Source organism: Mauremys reevesii, linkage group 1 (genome assembly GCF_016161935.1).
Source record: "Mauremys reevesii isolate NIE-2019 linkage group 1, ASM1616193v1, whole genome shotgun sequence".
In the NCBI taxonomy this organism is placed as follows: Eukaryota; Metazoa; Chordata; order Testudines; family Geoemydidae; genus Mauremys; species Mauremys reevesii.
Genome location: NC_052623.1, coordinates 179,563,333 through 179,586,724, shown reverse-complemented (window position 1 = coordinate 179,586,724; position 23,392 = coordinate 179,563,333). Strand labels below are relative to the sequence as shown.

Here is a 23,392-nt window from a genome sequence, read left to right as displayed (position 1 = left end):
GGAGTATTCAATTCCATTGTGGATGGAAATGTCATTACAATTTAAATAATAGATCTTGTGACTCCCACTGTACACTTAGGGTGAAATACTGTCTGTGGTGTGTTCATGGAGAATGCAGCTGTACATTCAGTCAGATACTGCCCTATGTCAATGCACAGAACGCTCATTGATATCAATAACATTGCTGTCTACAGGAGTTCTGTGCATGGATCAAGAGCAATATATGGCTTTTACAGTAGAACTGTCAATTGTTTTTTCTTTGAGTAAGTTGACCAACCCAATTTCAGTCATTTTATATTTTCCCCTTTTATTCCATTTTAAACTAAAATGCAGATTTGTTCACCCAAAGTAGGAGATAGGCACAAACTACTTCGATAAGAGATGTCAAATCAGAGATATGAAAGTGATCTGTAACTAATTCATATTTTTTCTGTAAAATCTGAGTGAGGCAGCCTTATCAGTTAAAATCATAACAGAAAAATGGAAATGAAAGGGTTTTCTTTTCCTAAATTACCTACTGACTCACAACGTTCTTGTTGCATCTGTCAATTAATCCTGTGGAGATATCTCAGATCATAAGCTGAAAAATGGGGAAAACATTTTGTGTTATTCCAGAAACAACGATTTTATGTTAGAATACTTTTCAGTATACATGCCAAGGATACATTATAGCATGGGCCTGAACCTATACATACATTAATATGTTCAAGTCCTATTATCATTTTTTTTTTAAATTGTAAGCTCAGTAGAAAACCATAACCATCACTCTACAGTTTGTACAGAAAAATGACAGGTGTTTCCATGCCTGGCTGTGGGAGGGCTGAGGATAGTTTATCAGGAAAATTGAAATGCATATGCCCCTTGCATGTGGTGCAATCAGCTTGGGTGCTCACTAATTGGATGTTACGCTAAATCAGACACAGTCGGTTTATTTGACTTTTACCTTTTGTCTTGGGGTTTTAAGATTTTAACTTTTTTCTCTTTTTCTTGGGGAATAACACTTATCAAGTTCTGTAACATACAACAGCTAAAATTAAAAAAGACAAAATTTAACACCTTTCTGCTGTAGAGATACTTGAGACAGGCTGGTAACTCTGCCTTGCAATGTTATTATGAACTGAATACAGTGCAACCTGTTAATAATGACGTTATATGGGAGCAAGGACTTAATTCCTCAATCCTTGTCATGGTGGACTGTGGGAGACTTTAATTAAGGATGTGTCACAAGCAGAGAACGTGGCTGTTTGCACAATGCCTAGCACAGTGGGATCTTGGACCATAACCAGGGCTCCTAGGCATTATGGTAATACAAATAATAGTGACATTTAAAACTAGTCCTACAGGTCTTATTTGGAATCTTATCTCAGGATTATGATATGGTGGTGGATAGTGACCTTATTTATCCATCCATGCTGTCAAATGTAAAGTTATTGGCTAATGAAGCAGTTGCCATTCATAATTTAATTAAGGAAGAGGCCCTGATCCTGCATGAATGACAGAGACTTGGTTAGGGAATACTGTAGGCTGTTCTATTTGATTCAACAGAAATTAAGAGAAGATTGGGAAGATGAGTGACAGGTGAAATTCACTGTTGACTAGAGCTGGGTAGGAACTGAATTTTCCATGTAACAGAAAATGTTATGATTTTTGAAAAATTCTCTTACAAACAGAGCAAAAACTGAACATTTCCCACAAAACAAAATTCTCACCAAAAAAAATTCATTTTCAGTCAATCAAAATATTTTGTTTTGTTTTGATTTTGATATTTTAAATTTTGTAATGTATTTTATGAAATACAATTTCAGATACAAAAGTTGTTTTGAAACATTTCATTCTAAAAATATCAAAACAGAATATTTCAACTTCATCAAAATCTTTTTCCTTCCCCCCCCCCTCCCCCCGAAATGAAATGTTGTAAAAAGCAACAGATTTCCATAACAAGTTTTGCTTTTCATGAACTGGAATTTTCTGATGGAAAAACATTCAGTTGGAAATTTTGCAACCAGCTCTACTGTTGGCAAATGCCAGGTAATGCACATTGGAAGGACTATTGTGAATGACTTGTACACTTTGCTGAGCTCTAAATGAACTGTAACCTAACCACTCAAAAAAAAGGCCTGGGTGTCAATGTGGACAGCTCAATGAAAATATCTCATCAATGTGAAAGTGTGGCCAAGTTTGGGGCACTATCCTTTATATGTAAAAGGTTTTATATTATATTATAAAGAGGCTGGTGATCAACTGGTCTCTGTGTCCACTGAGAGTGGGACAAGAAGTAATGATCTTAGTTTGCTTCAAGGAATAGAATCATAGAATATCAGGAGGTCATCTAGCCCAACCCCCTGTTCAAAGAAGGACTAATTGCCAGACAGATTTTTGCCCTGATCCCTAAATAGCCCCCTCAAGGATTGAGCTCATAACCCTTGGTTTAGTAGACCAATACTCAAACCACTGAGCTATCCCTCCCCTGGAAGGAAGATTTATGTTAGAAAATAGAAAAAAACTTTCTAACTATAGGGCTACTGAGACACTGGAACAGGTTACCAGAGGACCTTGTGGAATCCCTGTCATTTAAAGTTTTTAAGAACAGATTAATCATCTGTTAGGGATAGACTAGGTATACTTAATCCTGCCTCAATGCATGTGGGAGGTGGATTCAAGGACCTCCTTAGGCCCCCTCCAGCCCTACATTTCTATGAAAGCAAACAAAATATAAGGCTATATAAACTTAGATGACTGCAGTCCAGATTTTCACAATTACTGAACACTTGCAATTTTCATTAAAGTGAACTAGAGATATGTGTGCTCAGCTCCTCTGAAAATCAAGCATTGCTACAGTGAATTGGTGGATTTATATGATAAAGTGGGATGCAGTCATTTACATAGGCTAGATCATCTCAATTGCCGGGATTGTTCTTGTTATCCTATGTTTTGATTATTTAGTTAAAGAATTGATTGCTCAAGGTCATACAATGAATTAAAATCTCAGAAACAGAGACCCCGAATGCTGTAACTTGCATTCCCCTGCTTTAACCATTAGACCACCTAAATAAAGAAACAGCTAAACTAGGCTACTAAGTAGAGACTGTGTTTAACTAAAGATTGAAACAATCCTGTTGGAAATTTCAGGGAGTATTGAAGTGAATTGTTTAGCACAGGAAGTTTTTGCTGGAGATGGCCATTGTATATAAGGAAACCTATGCTAGGGTGTTGGTGTTTTTGAGTTGTCTGAGGTAAGGATACAGATGAGGCTCCAGGCAGAGGTGTTATAGATAGCCATGGACTGTATTGTTTAGGATTTTAAACTCTTAACAATGATAATTTATGTGGAAATTTTCAAGAGTACAAATGACAGTTAGATACCTAACTCCCACTGACGTTCAGTTGATCTCCTATGTATGCAGGCAATGTAAGCATTAGGAGAAATATGTTTGTGGTTGCTCAGACCAGTAAGCAAATGTGATGCTGCTGCTGCAGTACTATTTGTTTCCTGTGAATCAGAAACTAACAATTATCTTTGTTTACTTCTCTTTCTGTGCACTAATATCAATAAGGTCAGCTACAAGTCACAACACTGGGATTGTGCGAGCTAAATGATCACTGCAGACTAGCAGGGAGAGTTCATACACTGGTTTTGGTTTTTTTAGGGAGTCCTGCTTAAAAAGCAATATTATAAACAAAATTCTTAGTAAAAGATTACCGGATGTAATTCCTGTTGTTCTCTAATTAAGTGTAAATTCCAATCTTGCATTAAATGTACTTAATATAGAACATTTGTTGTAAATGGCACACAAAATTCAGTTCCATCTGTTTTTCAGTAGTGCCATATGTATTACAGAATCATAATTTGCATTGCTATGATGCAGACTGTCAGCATTTCAATTATAAATCCCTATTTCAGGAGTGTATTAGTCAGGTGTATATAAAAATTATCATTACCACTCTGTGTAGAAATGATTTGTAATTTTTAAATTATTTTACAAAATGTGAATTTAGGTTATCCTGCTTATGCATTAAAATGGGGCACAAATTGAAGTTTATTTAAAACATTTTCTTTGAGGGCCCATTCCTGCTTTGATGGTGCGTGAGGACCATCATTTGGTATGTGGTTTGCATAGGGGCAGCTGTGCTCCCGTGTGTGTTTGTGGGTAGAGGGTTATTGTGCTGTTTGGGTAGTGGCAGCTGCATATCAGGGGGTTGAGGCAGCCTGGTAGACAGATTACACAATATACAGGAGCAGGGGCCCTAGGGCAGGGTGAGATGGCAGACTCATACTTTTAGATGTTTGAAAACTATTAAATTATCATTTTATTTTTTTTTAAATGTTTACATTGTACACATACATGATTGAAAATTATGTTCATAACACCATACACCAACACAATATACAAGTGTGGCTTAGAAGAAAGCTGTTAAAATATATTAAAAATAATACATGACAGCCCAATATACTTAAGCACATGGATTTATTGGGAAATTATGTACTGAATTGAAGGACAAAGAGCCTGGTCTTGCCTTTTGGGCACAACAATACAACAGAAATTTTTTATAAAGAAACAAAGTACTACTGCTCATGTGGTGCCAATCCTTGATTGAGCATGGAGTCTGAATCATGGCTCTTAATCCTGAAAAGGCACCTTTGGATCACGGTCAAATCTCATTATTTAGCTTGCATAATACTTGCTGCCTATTCTACAGTAAATTCTTTGTTAAATACTATTTTAAAAACATATAAATTGCCTAGGCCACCTGCAGTGATGGCCAAAACGTTTTAAACTGCTACTAATATGTCTCCGATCAGCAAATCTTAGAAGACCAAATGTTAACAATTTGCAAAACTACTCCCACGAAAGCTAAAATAAAATAAGGAAAGAAAATAAACAAGCAAAAATATTAGACTGAAATAATCAGATGCTAAAGAAAATAACTGGGCCTACGCTTGCTCAGTGAGGTGCGGGAAGCTTGCTTTGTCACTGCTACTGCTGTTCTGGCCATGGAACAGATATACAGTAACATTATCCCTACTCCAATGAGTTTACAGTCTAAATGAAACCCCAAAGCCTTGTGACAATGTAGAGAATCACCAAAAAAATAACTTTCTTCTAACACTGATTTAAGAATTTTGTTAGATTATGGAAAATTGTATTTTCCCTAAAACTACTCTTCCTCCTCTTCACAGCCAAGCTTTTGCTTAGAACTTTCCCCAGCTATCTTCTGTCCAGCTTCAGGATATATATTTAAATAAGTCATACACATATACTCACATAAGGTATTAGAACTATGAGTTTGGGTGTGAGGTTGGGGTAAAAGATGAACAGGAAGAGGAGGAGGGGGATAGTAATTTGAATGACTGTGTAGGGTGGGAGGTGAGCCTGTGAGGGTGTAACAAGGATTGAATTGGGGGAAGAACTCTAGTGATGTTAGTGCTGCCTTCTCTTGTGAATTTATCATGAGTTTCACATTATTTGATATTTTTCTTAAAGCCTCAGCTTTTGGGGTCATGTTTTTATATCAGCAACTCAGCTTTTATTTTTAACAAAGTAAGTTTCTAGTTCTTCTGGTTGCAGAGAACACTTGAAATTGTGAACCCTAAAGGCTGAACAATCAGAAGACAAATAAAAAGAAGCTCTAATTCATTTGTTAAAATCTCATGATTTTGGGGAGCTAACTTACAATTTTTGAATTCTTGTGATTGGCAATCCTGTGCTTCTCCTGCAAACTCTGCTCACGTGAGATCAGTGGTATAGCGATTTAAAAAAAAATGTGGGTAAACTAACATAAACTCCATATTCCCAAATGAGAAGTAGGTAAACTCAGCTTACTTGCATTTACCCTCGACGGCATTATTGTTTGAGATGCCAAAATGAGGCACTGCTCACAGCATATTTTGCAGACATTCAAGATATGATCAAATGGGCTCAGCTGGACCTGACTCTCTCTTGATAGGTTTCAGATACACCATAGACACAAATAAGCATGTGTCTTGGGCAACAGAACCAGCGTCATATGATGAAGTGAGAATCTCAGCTTTCATTTTAAACAAATTGTTTTTAGCCCTTATGATTGTGAAGAAAACTTGACCCAAATATGACTAATGCAGTGCCATCTGCTTGAGTCTGCAGAGAGAATCTGGAAGCGGCAGGAACAGCTGCCACTAGATCATACCTGTTTCCACATCCCCTGTCAGAGCAGACCCTGTCCCTACTACTCTCCAGGGTTGGGAAGGCACATTGGCTAGGTAGCGCTTGGATGCTCCACTGCACTCTGCAGATAGACTGACACTTAATAAGAACTCTGTTCTCTCCCACTGGTTTCTTTGCTCCAAAGGTGGTATCCCTCCAATTATGACACCAAAATGAAAAGACAGTCACAGTACATGTTTCATATCTGTGATCCTCCCTCTCCTCTCTTATATGATTTTTTAGCAGTGAAATTGTTAACAATGTTGAGATTTAACTCAAAAGCCCCAGGATTTAACAATGCAAGGAGAAAAATGGGGTGCTTCACATCTCTGGGCTATTGTTTCAGGCTTTCTGCAGATGCAGGCAGATACTAAGTTGACTACATTTGTTTCGTGTTTTTTATGATTTTGTCTGCAACCATACGTGGGAAGACTTTTTTTCTAATTAAAGTAGAGATTCTGGAAAACAAGATGACGGCTTCAGAAGTTGCCAAGCATGACCTGAGAGAATGGAGGGATGAAATAACAACATTAATGCCTGGATGTGGAAGGGAGAGATGAGCTTCTATTACTGCTAGATAGGAGGAGGAATCACATGTCTACACTGCTCTTCTTCTGTTAGCAGTGACTGTCCCCACCAGGAGTGCCTCCACTGACTGAAGAGGGGCAGTTTGGGAGGCTGAGAGCCAGGGTTCTCAGCTCTGTGCAGCTTCCAGCCAGGAGCCACCTGGCTTCTGGGCTGTCTGAGCTGGGAGCAGGGAGCCTCCTGCCAGAAACTCTAGCTGCCCCTTTTTCTTGTCAATTTCACAGCTCCATGGTGGAGCCCTGAAATTGACAAGATAGCCAACAGCTAATGTAGTATGGACATAGACACTGCCTCACTTACATGGGCGGACATGGGTATAATGTGTACATTGAAATAATTAGGTCAACATAATCTGTGGACCTGACTGTGTAGTGTGAACTAGGCCTATGATTAGGGAGTTGGTTGAAACTAAACTGTTGCTGCTGAAGAGTAAAAGGGAGGCCAGTAGTGCTAGTGGAAGAGGGGAAGGAAGGTTACTGGAATGACTGGGTAGGAATTCCTCCCCTTCTGCAGCAACAGCTGGAGAGGATGGGTAGTAACACTAATGATTAGGTAAAAGCTCAATTGCTGACCTGGAAGAAATGGGTGAGGAGGACATTGACACTGGTGACTGGATAGTGAGGGGAGAGAGCGGAAGTCCTGTTGCTCCTCTTGGGCCAAGTACAAAGAGGAATTGGAAGGGAAGGAGCAAGAAGGGTGTAACACTAGTGACTGAGACAGGGAAAAGGCAGAATGTAAGAACACTAGTGATTAGAGGGGGAGAGGAGAGGTATTAGCCTGGGGAGGGTGTACTCTATATTGTGCTTGTACAGTGTCTAGGACAATGTAGTCCTGATCCACAAACTGTGGATCCCAGGCACTATGACAATACACTAAGACATATGATCACTAGTGAATAGGTGGGAGCAAGAGAAGGAGGGATCAGAGTGGGAAGGGAGGCCAGGGCCAGCAAAGGAGGAGTAAAGGAGTTGTAAAGGAGTGGGAGGAAGGGAGGGCAGTAGCACGAGGTGGGGAGCAGGCAGAGGAGAGCCGTAGTACTAGCGAGGAGCGGGCAGGCAGAGGAGGCGTGGGGCGGAGGGAAGACAAGGCCGCTGGTGACTGGCTGGGGAGAGGGAGGAGCGTGGGGGGATGAGGGCGGTGGCGGCAGCGGGGGGAGGCAGAGGCGGAGCGGAGGGCGGGGGCGGGACAGAGCCGCCGCTGGTTGGCTGTGGTGCGGGCCGGGCCGGGCTGCGAGCCGGGGGCGGAGCTGGCGGCACATTCCAGGGCCCGGGCCGGGCTGGGCTGGGTGGCAGGCGGCAGCCGGGCCTGAGCCGACCCGCTCTGTCTCTCCCAGGGCTCCAGCTCCGCTGGGCGGCACGTCCGCGTCGCGCCGAGTCGGGCTCCCCCCGCCTGCGTCCTCCCCGACTCCGGGCCCGGCACCTGCCTCTCCGCTGCCCGCGCCGCCACCGCCGCCTCCCGCCGCTGCTGCTGCTGCTGCTCTGCGCCGGGGGGACGCGGCCATGACCGTGGAGCAGAACGTGCTGCAGCAGAGCAAGTCCCAGAAGGTAGGGACCGGGCGCCCGCGGCCCAGCCCGCGCCGCCGGGGGGAGCCCTCCTGCGGCCGCGGGGCTACGCGAGGGCCCGGCTTTGGAGCCTGAACCCCGGGCGGGGCGGGGGGTTCTCCCGGCCGCTCCGCGCCGTGACCTTAGCAGGGAGCAGCTGGGCGGTGGCGGCGGTGCGGGCTGGGCTGGGGCTGGTGGGGGACCCGGGGTGCAGGCTGGGCTGGGGGCTGTGGCAGTGGCTGCTGTGAGCGTTGTAGATACAGTATCGCATGATGTCTCTTCTCCATTAGGTCCTATCAGCCCCGCCCCATGAATTTCTCTCTCTCACCAGGACATATGTGGGGTGTAGCCATTCACCCATTGTAAACAACTCGCCCCTCCCGCCTCCACAGCCCCTTTCTCTGTGCCCTCCCCTACACACCATCCCCCTCACCCCCCCCCCAAATAAATCAGCGTTTCCCTCTCTTCCGTCCAGTCCTTCCCTGAGAAGATCTTTAGAGCCGCTCTCCTCAGGCCTTTATAGTTCTGGAGTGTTTTCCTTCTGTATCTTGATTGAACATGAAAGTTGTGAACAAAATTTGTTTGTCTAATTATGTAAGGTTGTGAAATCAATACATTTCAGTGAGTGGATCAGTCCAGTTGGAGCATGCTTTTATAGTAACCAAGGTGCCGTTTGTCATGCCTGAGGAGAAGTGGAGAGGGGACTGTCGCAATTATAACTTCTGAATTTCTTTATGTAGATGTAGTTAAAATGTGCAGAGTCCCTCAGGCTGTGCTCAGATGTGATGAGTAGAGGTTCCTAAATAACCTGTGGTACACATGTAAAAGAATAGTATTGTGTGCTGAGCCTCTAGTAAAATCACGTCCCCCCATCATTGTGCAGTGTGCTCTGGAGTGCAAGGTCATGTTGCTTCTATTCACTTCAAAGGTGGCTGTACTTGTGGTGGTACAGGTATGCAGGGCCCGGTCTTTAAACTCCCTCACGAGCAGTCCTGTTGAACTCATGGGATACTTATTTAAGAAAAAAATATTCACATGACTAAGGATTGGAGGATTGTACCCATATTTTATAATGTTCCTTGTAATTCTCTGAGGAGAAAGGTGCTATGTTGTACATATAAAATATGGGGTGAAGGATGTTAGTTAAATGTAAAATACAAATACTGATATCAGTAGATATTTAAAGTGGAAGCTATTCTGAGCATATAACAATGGAGTAATATAACGATTGTAAAATATATTTGGAGGTCTTATTAAAATTGAAGATTGTATATTTAATGACTTTGTCAATTGCTTTTTTCCAGTTGCATTTGAGCAGCTAGTGGTGATGTGGAACCTTTCAACTCTGTCACTGCTGCAAATTGGTACTATCTGTTGCTGTTTGTTGGCTAACATGAAATGAGTTGATGACACTCTCCACTACAGACCTTACAGCAGCACAGCTGTACCACTGCATCTGTGCTGTTGTAAGGTCCCCAGTGTAGTGACAGAAGAGAGCTCTCCCATCGCCTAATAAAACTACGCCCAACGAGCGGCAGTAGTTATGTTGGTGGGAGAGCATCTCCCGCCAATATAGTGCTATCCACATTGGCGCTTCTGTCGGTAAAACTTACGTTGGTCGGGGGTGTGGTTTTTATCATACCCCTGACCAGCAAAAGTTTTACCGACAAAAATGCTCATGTAGACATAGCCTTAAGGCTGTCTACGCTTTCTCTTATCAGTGTTTCTGTGTGGGGATGGGTAGGTGATGTATTTAACCAAAATTGTCGTACCAGTAAAACTCTGGTATGGATGTGGCTATACAAGTATAAAAGTGTGTACTGGTATAGTTATTCTCACCTTCCCATATGGGAATAACTACACCAGTGTAACTGTCCTTACTGTGGAGTTATGCTGCTTTTTCTATATTGGTATCGTTAAAGTAGTACTGCTTTCTAGTTTACATAACCTCTTCAAGAGATGTGCCAACTTCTAAAGATTGCTGTCACAATTAGCAATAATTTGCACTTTTTTTTGGCAGTTTCAGCAGGGAGGGGAAAGGCTGAATGGACATGGACTAAATTTATCTTCTCATTCCTGAAGTGTTCAATATCAAGCTAGCAAACTACTGTTGCAAAGTCTTGCTGCCAGTGCCTGTGTTTTGTGAACAGTAGAGAACTTCGTTTTCTACTACTGCAATTATGACACCTTTTGTGACCAATAAATTGACTTAAAATGCTATTATTGGTGCGATGTACTTGAATATCCCTTAATTATTGTACTGGAGCTTGGATTATAGACGTGTAATATCTCGTAGGTCTGCATTCTTACATTTCTTTCTGTCAATTATGTCTGACAAATAATCAAAACAATCATGGAGCTGGTCTATGCTAGACAGTTAAGTCAACCTGGCTACGTCGCTCGGGGTTGTGAAAAATTCACACCTCTGAGAGGTTTAGTAAAGTCAATCACAGTCCCAGTGTAGTCATCCTTTGGTTGATGGAGGAATTCTATTGACCCTACCTACCACATCTCAGAGAGGTGGATTTACTACACTGATTGAAGAACCCCTTCTGTTTGTGTAGTAAGGCCATGTCTACGGTACCCGGATCGGCAGGTAGTAATCGATCCCCGAATCGATGCCTGTACTCCACCTCGGCAGGAGGAGTAAGCGTAGTGGTCGACTTGCCGCCGTGAGGACGGCCAGGTAAGTTGAACTAAGATACTTCAACTTCTTCAGCTACGCAAATATCTTAGATGGATTTCCTCCCTCTCTCCCCCCCACCCCCATAGACCAGACCTTAATGTCTGTGCTGAAGCACTGCAGCTGTGTCACTGGAGGGTTTCTACTGTAGACCTAGCTATGGCTGTCAGACCAGTGGGCAATAGTCTGTAGCTGAGGATTCCTTTCTCTTTCCCTTTTGGAAGTTAAACTTGGAAGTGGTTGGTTGTGATTAAATTTGAACTAGTGATTCAGCCTGGAAAAAAAAAAAGTTGAATTACCAAGAACTCTAATACTAAATCTTGCTGTTGCTGGTAGTTTATTATTTACACCGCTCCAAAGAGTGTACAGTAAAACTGTTTGCATTGTATCATCTGAGTAAATATTAAACCTCTGCAGTTTAAAGAGGATTCAGAGTTCATTAATTTTTCAACCCAAAAAACTGATGGAAAAGCATATTAGTCTAAAATTACTTTAGTTTTAATATCCAGCAATATTTATCAGCTATATGTAACATGAAAAATCTCCCTTGTACTACATTTTCTATAACTTATTTCCCCTGAAATGTATGTGAAAAAACCTTTTAGTTCAGGTTGCAAATTTTGTCTTCCAAGTGACAGCTCCAAATCCTAATGGATACAATCAAGAGTTTACATGCTGACAGATTTAAACAAATAATAAGCCAAATAATACGTTATAGAAAATATACTAGCAAATTATGTAAAAGATTAAAGTGGACTAATACCTTATCTAAACTGGGAAAATTTACAAAAATTCCTACTGGTTTAGCTGAATTGGTGCTAAACGTGGTGGGAGTTTGTTTTATTGGGGGAGCAGAGTGGAGAGTGCTTTTATTTGTTTGTTTTTTGTGTTTGTGGGCAAGGACTGAAAGTCTCTTATGATGATCCTCTGTCGGTGCAGAGAAACTACAAATGTATTATTAGCTTTCCAAGAGATGACTTTGAGTCAGCAGAATACCCTTACGCATCGTAAGTGGTTTTCAGTAACTAATTAATCAGGATCCCTTTCTGTTACTCAGGAAGTATTTAGCAGTTTTTGTAATACAGTACTTCAAAATACAGGTTTATTTTGGTACAGTGCTGTATACTCAGTGCTGTATACAAAGCTTGGTTTTCTCAGGCTAGGAGCCTGATCTGCACTTAAGTTTTGCTGGCATAATAACTATGTCATTTAGGCATGGGAAAAAAATCTTACTCCTTACCGACATAGCTATGTTGGCAGAAGCACTAGGGTAGACAGTTACACTGGCAAATCCTTTCTAGTGTAGACAAGGTCTAATATTGTTTTCCTTACTCAGTCAGAGAATCTGGGTCTGTTTAAAATTGGATCTTTATTTCCTTTGTGTTTACTGGGCATCTTGACTTTTGTTACTCAAGATTTGCTCTCTATCTCTTGAATCAAAGAATAACCAGGATCACATTATCAGTCTTGTAGCTATATCCAATTTGGGAATCTGTAACATTTAGTATTTATGGGGTCATCTGTAATGTCCATGTTTATATACAGGTATTTTAATAAAGGTTAATAGGGTGGTAGCTTTTTTTTTTTTTTTTGGTCCAGAGGTATTCCCAATATTTGGTTAACTTTTGGCTCCTATCTGACTCTTATCCTCTTTTCCTTCCAGTAAAATGTTGATTTTGATCAGGCTTCTTGTTGAGAAGGTAAAAAAATAAAATAAAATTGTTTGATTCCACACAGTTGGCTGTTCAGTTTGGTATAGGTGTCTTTAAGTTGTCTTTTCAAAGGAACACAGTTGTAGTCTGTCACTCTTGCTGTGGAGAGCCTCCAGTCCTTTAGACACAGTGTACACCACCAAAACTCAAATGCACAGTTTGAGAAGCAATAGTGTACACAGATCATATGCATCGTCACCACTGTGTCACTTAACTCCACTGAAGTGTAAGCTATAGTTGACCGCCTGTCTAATAAGAAATGGCTTTAGAACACTCATTCATTTTACACTGGCCTCTGAACAGCCAACACATGGTACCAATTTGCAATGGTTATCCTGGTTTGTGTGCCAATCAGAGAAGGATTGGATGGTGGTGGTTGTGTGAAGTTTTTTTAAAAAAGCTTGTTTTATTTATGCTGCAGTTCCCATGACTGTTATCATTCTCACTGAACTATCTGAATTTTGCCGGTGTAGTTGTGATCATAATAGAATAAAATTAGAGGTGGCAGTTCATCTCATCTTTTAGAAATATGCTGTATTAAGGATATGTAGCACTGACTTTGTAAATGATATATAGCACTTTGCTAGGAAAAAGACAATTTTCTTTTTTTTTCTTTTAGCATCTTCCATAGGTTAAAATGTGTTTCCTTTAAATGCTCCTTTCCAAACTTTTGGCTTGTGGTTTGCTGGTAGCCTGCGGAAAGTTGGCTGGTCATGTGATTCTGACTCTTCCTGTTTTCTGCTGCTAAATTGCATTGAATAACAGCTGAAATGTTATATTACTCCCTAATGTTACCTTTCCATGAACAGTTGCTGCAGTTGTCATGATGATAATATGCTGTTACAAATGGGGATGGGGGAAAGAAGTGGTCCATGCAGTCATGAAAGGGAGGGGAGATTATCTGAAGGACCATTTTCCTATGATGTGGTCTACTCTATTAAAAAATATTTAGGAAATGTTGTACCACTTTTTCCACAATTCATGGTTTTAAGACCAACAACCACTGAAATAATGGTATTGTGAACGTGATCTTGAACTCTTGCTATTGCGACCAGTTAGTTCACTGTGTGCCAGCATCAGCTTCAGATATTCAAAATATTTGTAGTGAGTTCATCGTAAAAGCATGTTTGGAGGGAATGCTGTGTATTGTGTTGGTGTTGACTATTTTTAAAATACGTGTGTGTGTAAAGCCTTATTATCTGTAACTTCTGCTTGAACACAGACCCTTCTCATTATTTAATACTACAAGAGCAGGTAAAACTCAATTTTATGAAAGTCTAATCAATACCAAACATCTTTTGCCCTTCTCCTCCTTCCCCCAGCCGAATAAATTATTGAATATTTCCTGGATTTTATGGTATTTTTTTTATCTGCCTTTTACAACCTTTGTGAAATTGGGATTTATATTTATTAAGTCAGTGGACCATGTTATGACTTTACTATTAAATGAATTTAAGGACCTAATCTAAACATCATTGAACTCAATGGGAATGCCCTCAGTGACCCTATGATGTATTATTTGTGTTGTGGTAGCATCTAGGAGCCAGAGTCTTGATGCAGGACCCGATTGTACTAGGCATTGTTCAAGCCCATAACAAAGAGAGTTCCTGCCTCAAATACTTTACTTGAAGGGCTTTTGGATCAAGTCCAAGTTCAAAATACACAAACACAAGGTGGCTTTTAACTAATATACAAAGAATTAAAAACAAGTTTAACTCCAAAATGGCTTGATTTATGTTATTTAGTATAGCCATATATATTTTTGTTTTTTTAACATTTATCTAGGTTTATAAAAGAATTGTACAACTTTGCATTAAAAGTTTAAAACATACTTTCAAAAACACATTATTTTAAGTGCTCCTAAATATCAGTATATCTTGGACCATTAAAGGTGATCTGCAACGGGGGCGTGTGTGTGTGTGAGACATCTGAGCTTTTGTGTAATATATAATGAATCTGAAAGGGCAGGGGTTTGTGTTTGTTGAAAATTTCCTGCCTTGAAAAAAAACATTGGATTTTCAGTTGTCTATCATGGAAGAAATGGAGACTAATCTACTTTTGTTTATGTAGTTTACTTTTTGTAGTAATACTTAACTTATTACAGGTCATACACTTATTATGGTGAGGAGTTCTTCTGACTTATCATAGTTGCTTATCATAGTTTTATTACTACTCAATAGTGAGAAGTTTAATGTTTCTAGGATTGGGCTATGCTAGTTAGTTTCACTTTCTGTTCTTCTGCTCTAACAAGTACAGTTATGCAGTGTATGGATATCAGTGCAGGAAGAGGTTTAAATGAAAGCAAGCCATGTCTTTTCTTGAAAATGAAACTTATAAATTTTTGTTTTTTAAAAAGTAGAGGTTTTTCAAAACTAAGCTACTGCACCAGACACTTTGAGAAGGGCCTCTGTTCCTTGTTCTGTGAGTTGAGGGCACTCAACATCCTGCAGAACCTATCCCTAACTTTAATATAAAGGGTACTATTCCAGCATCACAATGTGAATAATAGCCACGTTATTAGGAAGATGGTACACTAGTACCAATGTCTATAGTGCAGAAAAGTTATTGTAACAGTAATAAATTCCAAAATGAATTGGAAATGTTCAGGCCAGATAGTGATATTTTTATAACAAATACAGGAAAAAAAAACTATTAAAGTGGTATTTGGTGTACTTAAAAATAAATCAGCCACTCTCTTAATGGTATGAAATATTGAACTCTGAGTGAATTTTTTTGTTAAAATGCTCATTGAGTGACAACTGATTACCATACGTCGTCTTTCAGAGGTTTATATGAATAATGTGTGGTAGATTGTGATCTGATTCAATTAGTGTATATTTATTATAGCCTTCAAAGCTCTAGGTAAAAAATAATGAAGTAGGGTTAATCACGAAAGGCTGTTGATACAATAGCAGCATTAACTGCAGTGTTTGATTTTTTTTGCATATAGTAGAAGTGAAAGTGTCTGGTTGCTTAAGAAGTGTGTAGCTTTCTTCATCACTACCTTTGCAGACTTTTTAAAAAAGACTGTGATCTCAAAGTGATTTATAGCTGTGAAGTTGAAAAAAGAATACAGTTGCATGTTTAGCTACTGAATAGTAATCAGTAATTGGGAGTACAATTTTTTTTTTTTTTGGCAAAAAGCATGGTGGTTCTCTCTCTCTCTCTCTCCTCCCCATGTTTGTTCATAGAATAGAAACTGTGAACACTTTCAATATTCCCATATGAAGAGTTACATTCTGAGCAGCAAACCCCAGTTTCTTAATGCTAGTTCAAATTCTTAGTTTCTGAAAATATAAATGTTGGTAATTGGTTATGTTTCAAAATAATGTATTTTTAACATTGGGAAGCTGGAACCATTTTGTACTAAAACTTGTTTTAAATCATATCTTCTTTAGCTAAAAAATAAATGGGGCTCCAAAACAGCTGTGCCGTGCCGTGCCATGCCATGGCCAAGCAAAATTCAGCTAAATTGTTGCATTATTTGAGCACTCCAAATCCCGGCACTTGTTCATGTTCCAGAATTTGGAGAACTTGTTAATATAGCAAAGCTTGCAACAAATCAATTAAGTCCTATTCCTGAAGTTAAATCTCCTGTTAAATTCAATAGCAAAATTCTAGCTCACTGTGATAGGGGAAGGTCTTAAGATTGTTGAAAAGATAAATAGGGGTCTGTGGTGACTAGGAGAATGTGATTATTTCACAAATGTCTGTGCGAGGCATTGTGCATTCTGTCCTGTGCACTACAGATCTGCTCTTCATAGGTATTGATGCATTCAGAAATCACAATTTAGGCCCCCAGATATAGTTGTCTTAAAATTTATAAGATTAAAAATATTGGTTTATTTTTATTTGCCTTCTGGTTATTGAAACATTAGAGGTCACATATTCAATCTTTTCTTTTGAAAAGGTAAGGGTTAAATTTTGTTTAAAGAAAGCTGTTCTCACATGAATCCAAGAGTTGAAGCTTTGAGGAAAAAAATACCAGTATTGTGAGAGTTTGCAACACTTAATTATTTACTCATTTGTCATGATAGCTACTCTGGGTGAGGATCGAGATTCTATAAGGAATCCTAGTATCTTACAGTACAAAGTCATTGGAATTGGAGTAACAGAGTGATCAGATTAATATTGGAAATTAGCATCAGACATTTAACTTGTATGTCTAAACCACTTTTCTTAAAGCAACAAAAATATTGAAATGCAAATTCTAATATCAGTGCTTTTTTTCTGATGCAAACCTTCTGACTTGGTATGCCTTGATCAAAACAATGCTGTTTTTACGCTAGGTTGCTAAATTAACTGCAACTGAGACATTTTATTTAGCATAACTTATTTCTTTTAAAAGAGTTTCCTATATTAATATGATAGAAAATCAGCAGCACTTCATCTTACTCATTTAAATGTACAAATGTCTCAGTATGACAGGTTTCAAGTAAAGATACTGACATACTTCGAATGTTCTCCTTAACTTTAACACTTACTTTTTCTGAAGTGTCAAACTAATAATCCTCTATGCATTTTCAAGAAGTATATTAGGCTCTTATGTTTGAGAGCAGAATAATTCATTTGGCAGATGGTCTTTAGAGACCACACAGCTTTAAGGGCTTGATCCAAAGCCCATTAAAGTCAGAGGACCTGTGAATCTGACTTTAGTCATCTAGATTTGGTGCAAAGTTCATGCAAGTTAATCCTTGTGATGTGATACCATGGATAGGTTTCTGTGGGTCCTTCATACATATTCAACAGTTAGTTATAGTTTGTTGCTGTAGAATAGTATAATAAGTACTGTTATGAAATACAGGGAGTCCAGCTGGATTAATGTGTCTTTCTGGTTCACTCTGAGACTGTAAAGTATCAGTCTGAATTATATTATGAAAAATCTAATTCAGGGATTGGCACCTTCGGCACGCGGCACACCAGGGTAAGCCCCCTGGCAGGCCGTGCTGGTTTGTTTACCTGCCGTGTCCGCAGGTTCGGCCGATCGCAGCTCCCACTGGCTGCGGTTTGCTGTTCCAGGGTGATGGGGGCTGCGGCGCGGGCCAAGGGATGTGTTGGCCGCCACTTCCCGCAGCCCCCATTGGCCTGGAGTGGGAGCCGCCATCAGCCGAACCTGCTGACGCGGCAAGTAAACAAACTGGCCCAGCCTGCCTGGGGGCTTACCCTCGCGGGCCACGAGCCAAAGGTTGCCAATTCCTGATCTAATGTATATGCATTTTTTCTTTTGGTGAATAGCATATGCTATAGTTAAATTTGCTTTTGGTTTCTATTAATCTTTTTTTGCACAGGCATATGAAGTTATGAGAAGTTCAGCTTTTTGGACAAAACTTTCCATCCTTGTTTTCTATCTAAAAGTTTTAATTTTTTTCTTTAAATTTCAGCAATATCCTTTTTTAGCTATGTGCTAGTTTAAAGTTACCAAGTTGAATGTTAAAATTAGTATGCTTTTTGCTATAGTAGATTTGAAAGAAAAAAAAGTTTTTTGTACTTCTCTGGCTCATTTGAAAATTATATGGAAGATCAGCACAATATCTATTTAAATCAGTAAGTGATGCATAGTACATGTATTCAGTGTTTGAGAAGTACACACATTTCAAATGTGCAGTTGCCCATAACATCTCTTTGCTATCCTCAGCTGAGTGTCCTGTGAATTCCCTTACTCCTTTCAGCCACTGAAGGTGGACCTGAGTCTACTCTTTAGCTCCTCTCAACTCATCTGGGAGCTTGTGCTTGGTTTTTGTTTGTTTGTTTTGTTTTCTCCCTTTTTGACTTCATAGAGGCATTGGTGCATTTATTCTAAGTGATGTGCTGGTGCTTCTTTATGAAATGTGCACTATGGGAAGCACCAGGTGTAAATATTAAGGAGAGAATGTCCTGTTTCAACACATCACAGTAACCTTAATTCTAACCTTTAAAGTGAGGTCTGTGCTCTTTTTCCCTACTCAGTAAGAGTGTCCACAATTTTGAATTACTAAATAAAAATAAGTGTTTGCTTCAAGAAAAAGTCTAACTATTTTTAATGTATAAAAAACATTTTTAAATAGCTTTGGGATTATTTACAAAATTTAAAGCATCACCCTTTCTTTCTCTGCAGAGTCCCACTCCTTTTTCCAGTTTTTTTCATTTCTCCAAAGCGTCTCCTCATTTGTTTATCTTCCCTGTAACTTCTGAGGCTACTTCATCTGTTCTTGAAAGACTATATCACTTTTTGCCTACACATGCATCATTCTGTTTGCCTGTATTGCTTTCTTTCTACTGTTTTCTTCCCCCACAGCTTTTCCCTCACTTCTGTGGCCTCCCTCTGCAGAAGTTCTTTGATTCTGGCATCTTAAATCTTTTTTTTTTTTTCTTCGCGTAAAAAAAAAAAAAGGAGAGAGATACTAGAATTAAATGATCCTCCTCACCCTTTAGGTCTTTTGTCTTTCCTTCCCTTGACTGTCCTGGAACCTTCAGCAATCAAATTTCCATTGGTGAGTTTTAAAGGGGCCTCTCAACCTGAGAGATTTTTCTTTATTATAGGACCCAGTTCTGCAAGCCAAAGAATGTCATCAATTCCCATTGACTACAGTGCACCAACTTGCAGGACTGGTCTATAATTCCAGTCCCAGGCAAACCTGTACAATGAAGGGTAAAACATTCTAATGTTTGTGGTTACTGATTGCTATAGAAGGATATGGTTGTCTCAACGTTTATTCATTTTTGAGCGCTTTAACTATGTGTTTCCTAGTTTTCCATTGCTTTTTCTTGTTTATAAGATTTTATGTAGGATTTTTATCATTACGTTACTGATATGTTTTCTCAACCTTTTTAACAAAGATTTTTGGTTGGGGAATTTCCTTAGATTTTTTTTTTTTAATATTTCAAACCTGCCTAGGGAGTAACTGAGGAATGGGACAGGACACCTTATGGAGGCCACAACATTCTGCACAGTAGTGGGACCAGGTGAGCTAGGCCACTAGGCACTCTTGTGGAGCTTAGGAGCTCTGCCTGGCCCTGGCTTCCTAGCTAACGTTTTCATAAGTCAGCTTCTCACTATCCTCCTGCTCTTCTTTCCATCTTTGCATTCCTTTAGGTTTTCAGAGTGCCACAGGGTCTGAAGATTTAGCAGATTAACAGGAACTGTAGACTCAATGGTATATTATACTGAGGTCTTTAGAAACCCTGCTAGGAGGAAAATCTGAGAGCGGGAGCAGGAATCAAGGTATGGAGACAGTGAAGTAGAGAGCAAATAACTTCGGTGAAGTTGTCTGGAAGACAGAGATCTAGAAGGCCTGGAGGATTCCATGGGGATAGCCCAAGTTAAGGGTAAAAGGAAACTGTGAGACGTTTAGAATATCAGTAGTGTTACAGGATTCCTGAACCCCGGGGAAGTCTGTCCAGTTGCCTGTGGTTGGCTCCTCTGATGTGGTGCTGCTGCTGGTGGCTACTACCTCCTCTGAATCATTTGTATGCATAATGGTGCTATTAGAAGTTACATATTCCATGATTTATCCATCTTTAGCCACATTATTTTTCTCTTCCCTTCTCTAGGATGAAAGAAGTTGTTATCATGAGGGAAGATACAACCTGTACCCTCTGGGAGTGTGATAATTCTGCCACCTACTTCTTAGTGTAGGTGGAGTATGTGTAGAATGTGGGAGGGGGCGCTAAGTCTGCTTCATTATCTTCCCGCATGGGAAAGTGGAAAGATTCTGCTGCCTATAGGCTTCTCCATACAGAATGCTGAAGATTGTATCACCATATGTCCTATGAAGGTGAAAGCGATGAAAAAGCTATTGCTGAAGTACAGTAGCATCTCTGTTCTTGCCTCTTTGGGGACCCTGTTGGAAAAAGGTTGTTAGAGTGGGGTGGGGAGGAGAGGAGTAAGACAGTTATCTTCTGTTTGTGTACATGTCAAGTAACCTGTGAAATGAGAACTCTTCTCACCTGTAGAGTTTTCCACACTTCACTGGTTCATCTCAGTCCATAGAATTGCAGCATGCAAACTGACTGGAGAGAGGAAGGATGACACTAAGTTACTATCTCAGATATCACAGCGCTACTGAAGAGTGACTTGAGCTATTGACATGGCCCAATGATAAGGTTAACAATCATGAACAACATTTTTTTTATCAGTTTAGCTTAGTGGCAACCTAATGTTTTCAAATGTTCTATGTGCTCAAGGTTTCAATGAGCATTATCTATGGAAAGTTAGAATTATCTGTATGATTCCATTAAAATCATTCAAGGGAAAAAAAAATCATTAATAAAATGACCTAGAAAGTGCAATTGCCCTTTCAGCAGCATTCTATCAATTTTCTAAACAGATTTAAAAAAACCACAAACTTAGATGGGGAACTTTTACTCTAGCCTTAGGTGCAAATCTCAGTGCATTCTCAATAATAGACATACTACCAGTGCCTCCATAATGTTCTATCATTGCATATGTTAAGATTATTACTTAATGAAATCAAAACTACTCAATGACCTTCACAGACAAAGCCTCCTGCAGATAGTCTGTAATGTTTCAATAATCTTCCTGCAGAGATGTTACATGTGTCAGTGATGTCCTAGTGTTTGGCAGTAGAATCTTCTCCAAATCATAGAAATGAGAACTGGTTTAAAACAAACACACACAAAAAAAAACCCACAATCCAACTTGCTAAATAACTTAGTGTAGTCTGTTCTTCCCTTCTGGTATAGAATTGTTCTCTTGAGTCAGTGCCTGCTTATTAACAGACCTTTTTTAAAAACACCTGGAAAGGTTAAAAATAACACCATGGGGCTATAGTAGGATTAATAATTGTTTAATTACACAAAGTGGTTAACTTTGTCCCCCCCCCCCCAAAGGCCTTCTTTAAAGCTTTTACAGAAGGACCAGAGAGCTTCAAGTGAAACAGTCGTCAAATCACATTTACACAAATGCGTCACTGATAGTGGGGGACAAAAAATGTGATATCTTTGTAATAAAGACATCATCTGCAGTTTTTCCTTTGCTACATACAGAAATCTGAGTTTAGAGTATTCTCTTTTGTGAAACATTGTTTATGTTGGAATATTTCATTTTCCTGTATGCTCACAGAATAGCTTCACTTGCCTGAGGAACATGAGGTTGACACAGCAAGCTGAGGTGAGGTCAATACAGTGGTATCTTTAAAGATTCTCGCTGTTGGTATTTATATCATAAGAGATCTTAGCATTTAAAAAGTTGTAGAATAATATGTCAATAAGCCACTTCAGGGTTTACGTTAGGAGGCACTTCGGGCATTCTCTTGTGTGATGTTCAGTCTTGTCTTCAGCACATTGAAAAGTGCACCGGTACCCTACTAATGCACACTCAGCTTATTGCTGTTAGGCCTATTACTTTTACATTTAATTAAAAGAGATTGCAGGGTTTATGGGAAAATAACAGAAATATTGAAAAGGTGCTAAAACATCTTTACTCAGTTTTTTTTTTTAATATGCTTATTTTAACACTCTGTGTTTTTTGGTAAGGTTTCCTGGACTCCTTGAGAAACCTAGCTGACCTTTCAGAAGCAGATTTTCTTAACAGCCACTTTCAGCGTGCTTTTTTTTTTTTTTAAAGAAAGGGAGAACAGGAACAAAATATAACCCCTTTACACTGGAAAATGAGTTAAAAGTGGTTGGAAGGATAACAAGCTGCTGCTGAAAAGGTAGCTTGACACTTCAGGAGAAGGGGCAGTTTAAAATATATCCCCTTTTCTCCTTCAGCATCTCACTACTCCCCAAGTGCCTCTGTCTGCCTCCAATCCCCATAACATGACCTATCTTTGACCTTACCCTCTTTAAACTTGCCCTTCACTCAGTAAGTATAATAGATGCTGGGAATTGTCTCATAACTGTGTGAGTGATAAAACTGTAGCTGTGTTGGTGTGTGACTGTGACAGCATAAAAAAGATCCATTCAGCCAATCAGAACGCAGAATGGGGCAACTGGTGTTCCAGCTAGATTCTGGTATAGATTATTTACACGCTTAGATTTAATGCTCAATTTAGAAAGTGTTTCTATAAACCTGTATTATCCTTTGAATAAAAAACCACCTAAAATCATGTGGACTTCATAAGAACATCTGTACTTAAATGGAACAAAGATATTTTTACTAATGGTTAATCATAAGTTATCTAAGAATATAAAACACAAATAGGACAGAGGCACTTTCCCAGAAACAAAGGTTCACTTGATTCAGTTGAATGGTAACGGAAATTCATTTTAGAACAAATGAGACTGAAGGTAAGTCATTTTACTTTACCAGCATATTTTGTGTGTTAAACGATATCATGTGGTAAAACCAGTATTTATTATACCTTCTTGACACTGGGCCCAATGTTGCTACCATGAAAGTCAGTGGCGACACTGAAGTTGATTTCAACAAGAGCTAGAGTGGCCTGTAAGAATTAAATAACTTGTAATAATATGATGGGTTACATTAAAAAATATTAACAAGTAACAGAACTATCAAATGGCTGAGTTTAATCTTCATGCGTACGTTATGTATGTACAGTCCCTCATCTTTTAAAAACTTTAGATTCATGGCCTCTACTGTGGAGATGTGAACAAAATAGAACAGAAAATCCTTCAAAGAAAGAAGTGCTTCTGTTGCCCCAGAAACTCCTGAAGTTTCTCTGAGAGAACAATATGATGATGCTTCTGTGAATCTTGAACTATGGAGTTATGGCAAGGGCAGCTGTG

At 39.4% G+C, this 23,392-nt stretch overlaps 1 protein-coding gene and 1 long non-coding RNA gene across 8 annotated transcripts in view; one reads left to right on the top strand and one right to left on the bottom strand.

Annotated features, from left to right (window-relative positions):
• Positions 1-558: 558 nt before the first annotated feature.
• Positions 559-22,560, bottom strand: LOC120401315. 2 transcript variants are annotated; one of them, XR_005596375.1, is made up of 4 exons: positions 22,484-22,560; positions 20,630-20,692; positions 20,442-20,523; positions 559-580 (listed from the first exon to the last, which is right to left on the bottom strand). It is a non-coding gene; the product is annotated as an uncharacterized LOC120401315 (long non-coding RNA). The 2 variants fall into 2 exon arrangements; XR_005596376.1 differs by lacking the exon at positions 559-580 and adding an exon at positions 18,807-19,051.
• The window catches only part of USP25 (ubiquitin specific peptidase 25), a 125,296-nt gene continuing 109,935 nt past the window's right edge, over positions 8,032-23,392 (top strand). For 2 of the 6 annotated variants that reach the window (XM_039531075.1, XM_039531064.1), the window contains exon 1: positions 8,032-8,311. In XM_039531075.1, coding sequence (XP_039387009.1) covers positions 8,267-8,311 — 45 coding nt within the window. In that variant the 5' untranslated portion in view covers positions 8,032-8,266. The remainder of the gene's footprint in view (positions 8,312-23,392) is intronic. The other 4 variants (XM_039531095.1, XM_039531084.1, XM_039531113.1 and 1 more) reach the window with 2 other exon arrangements.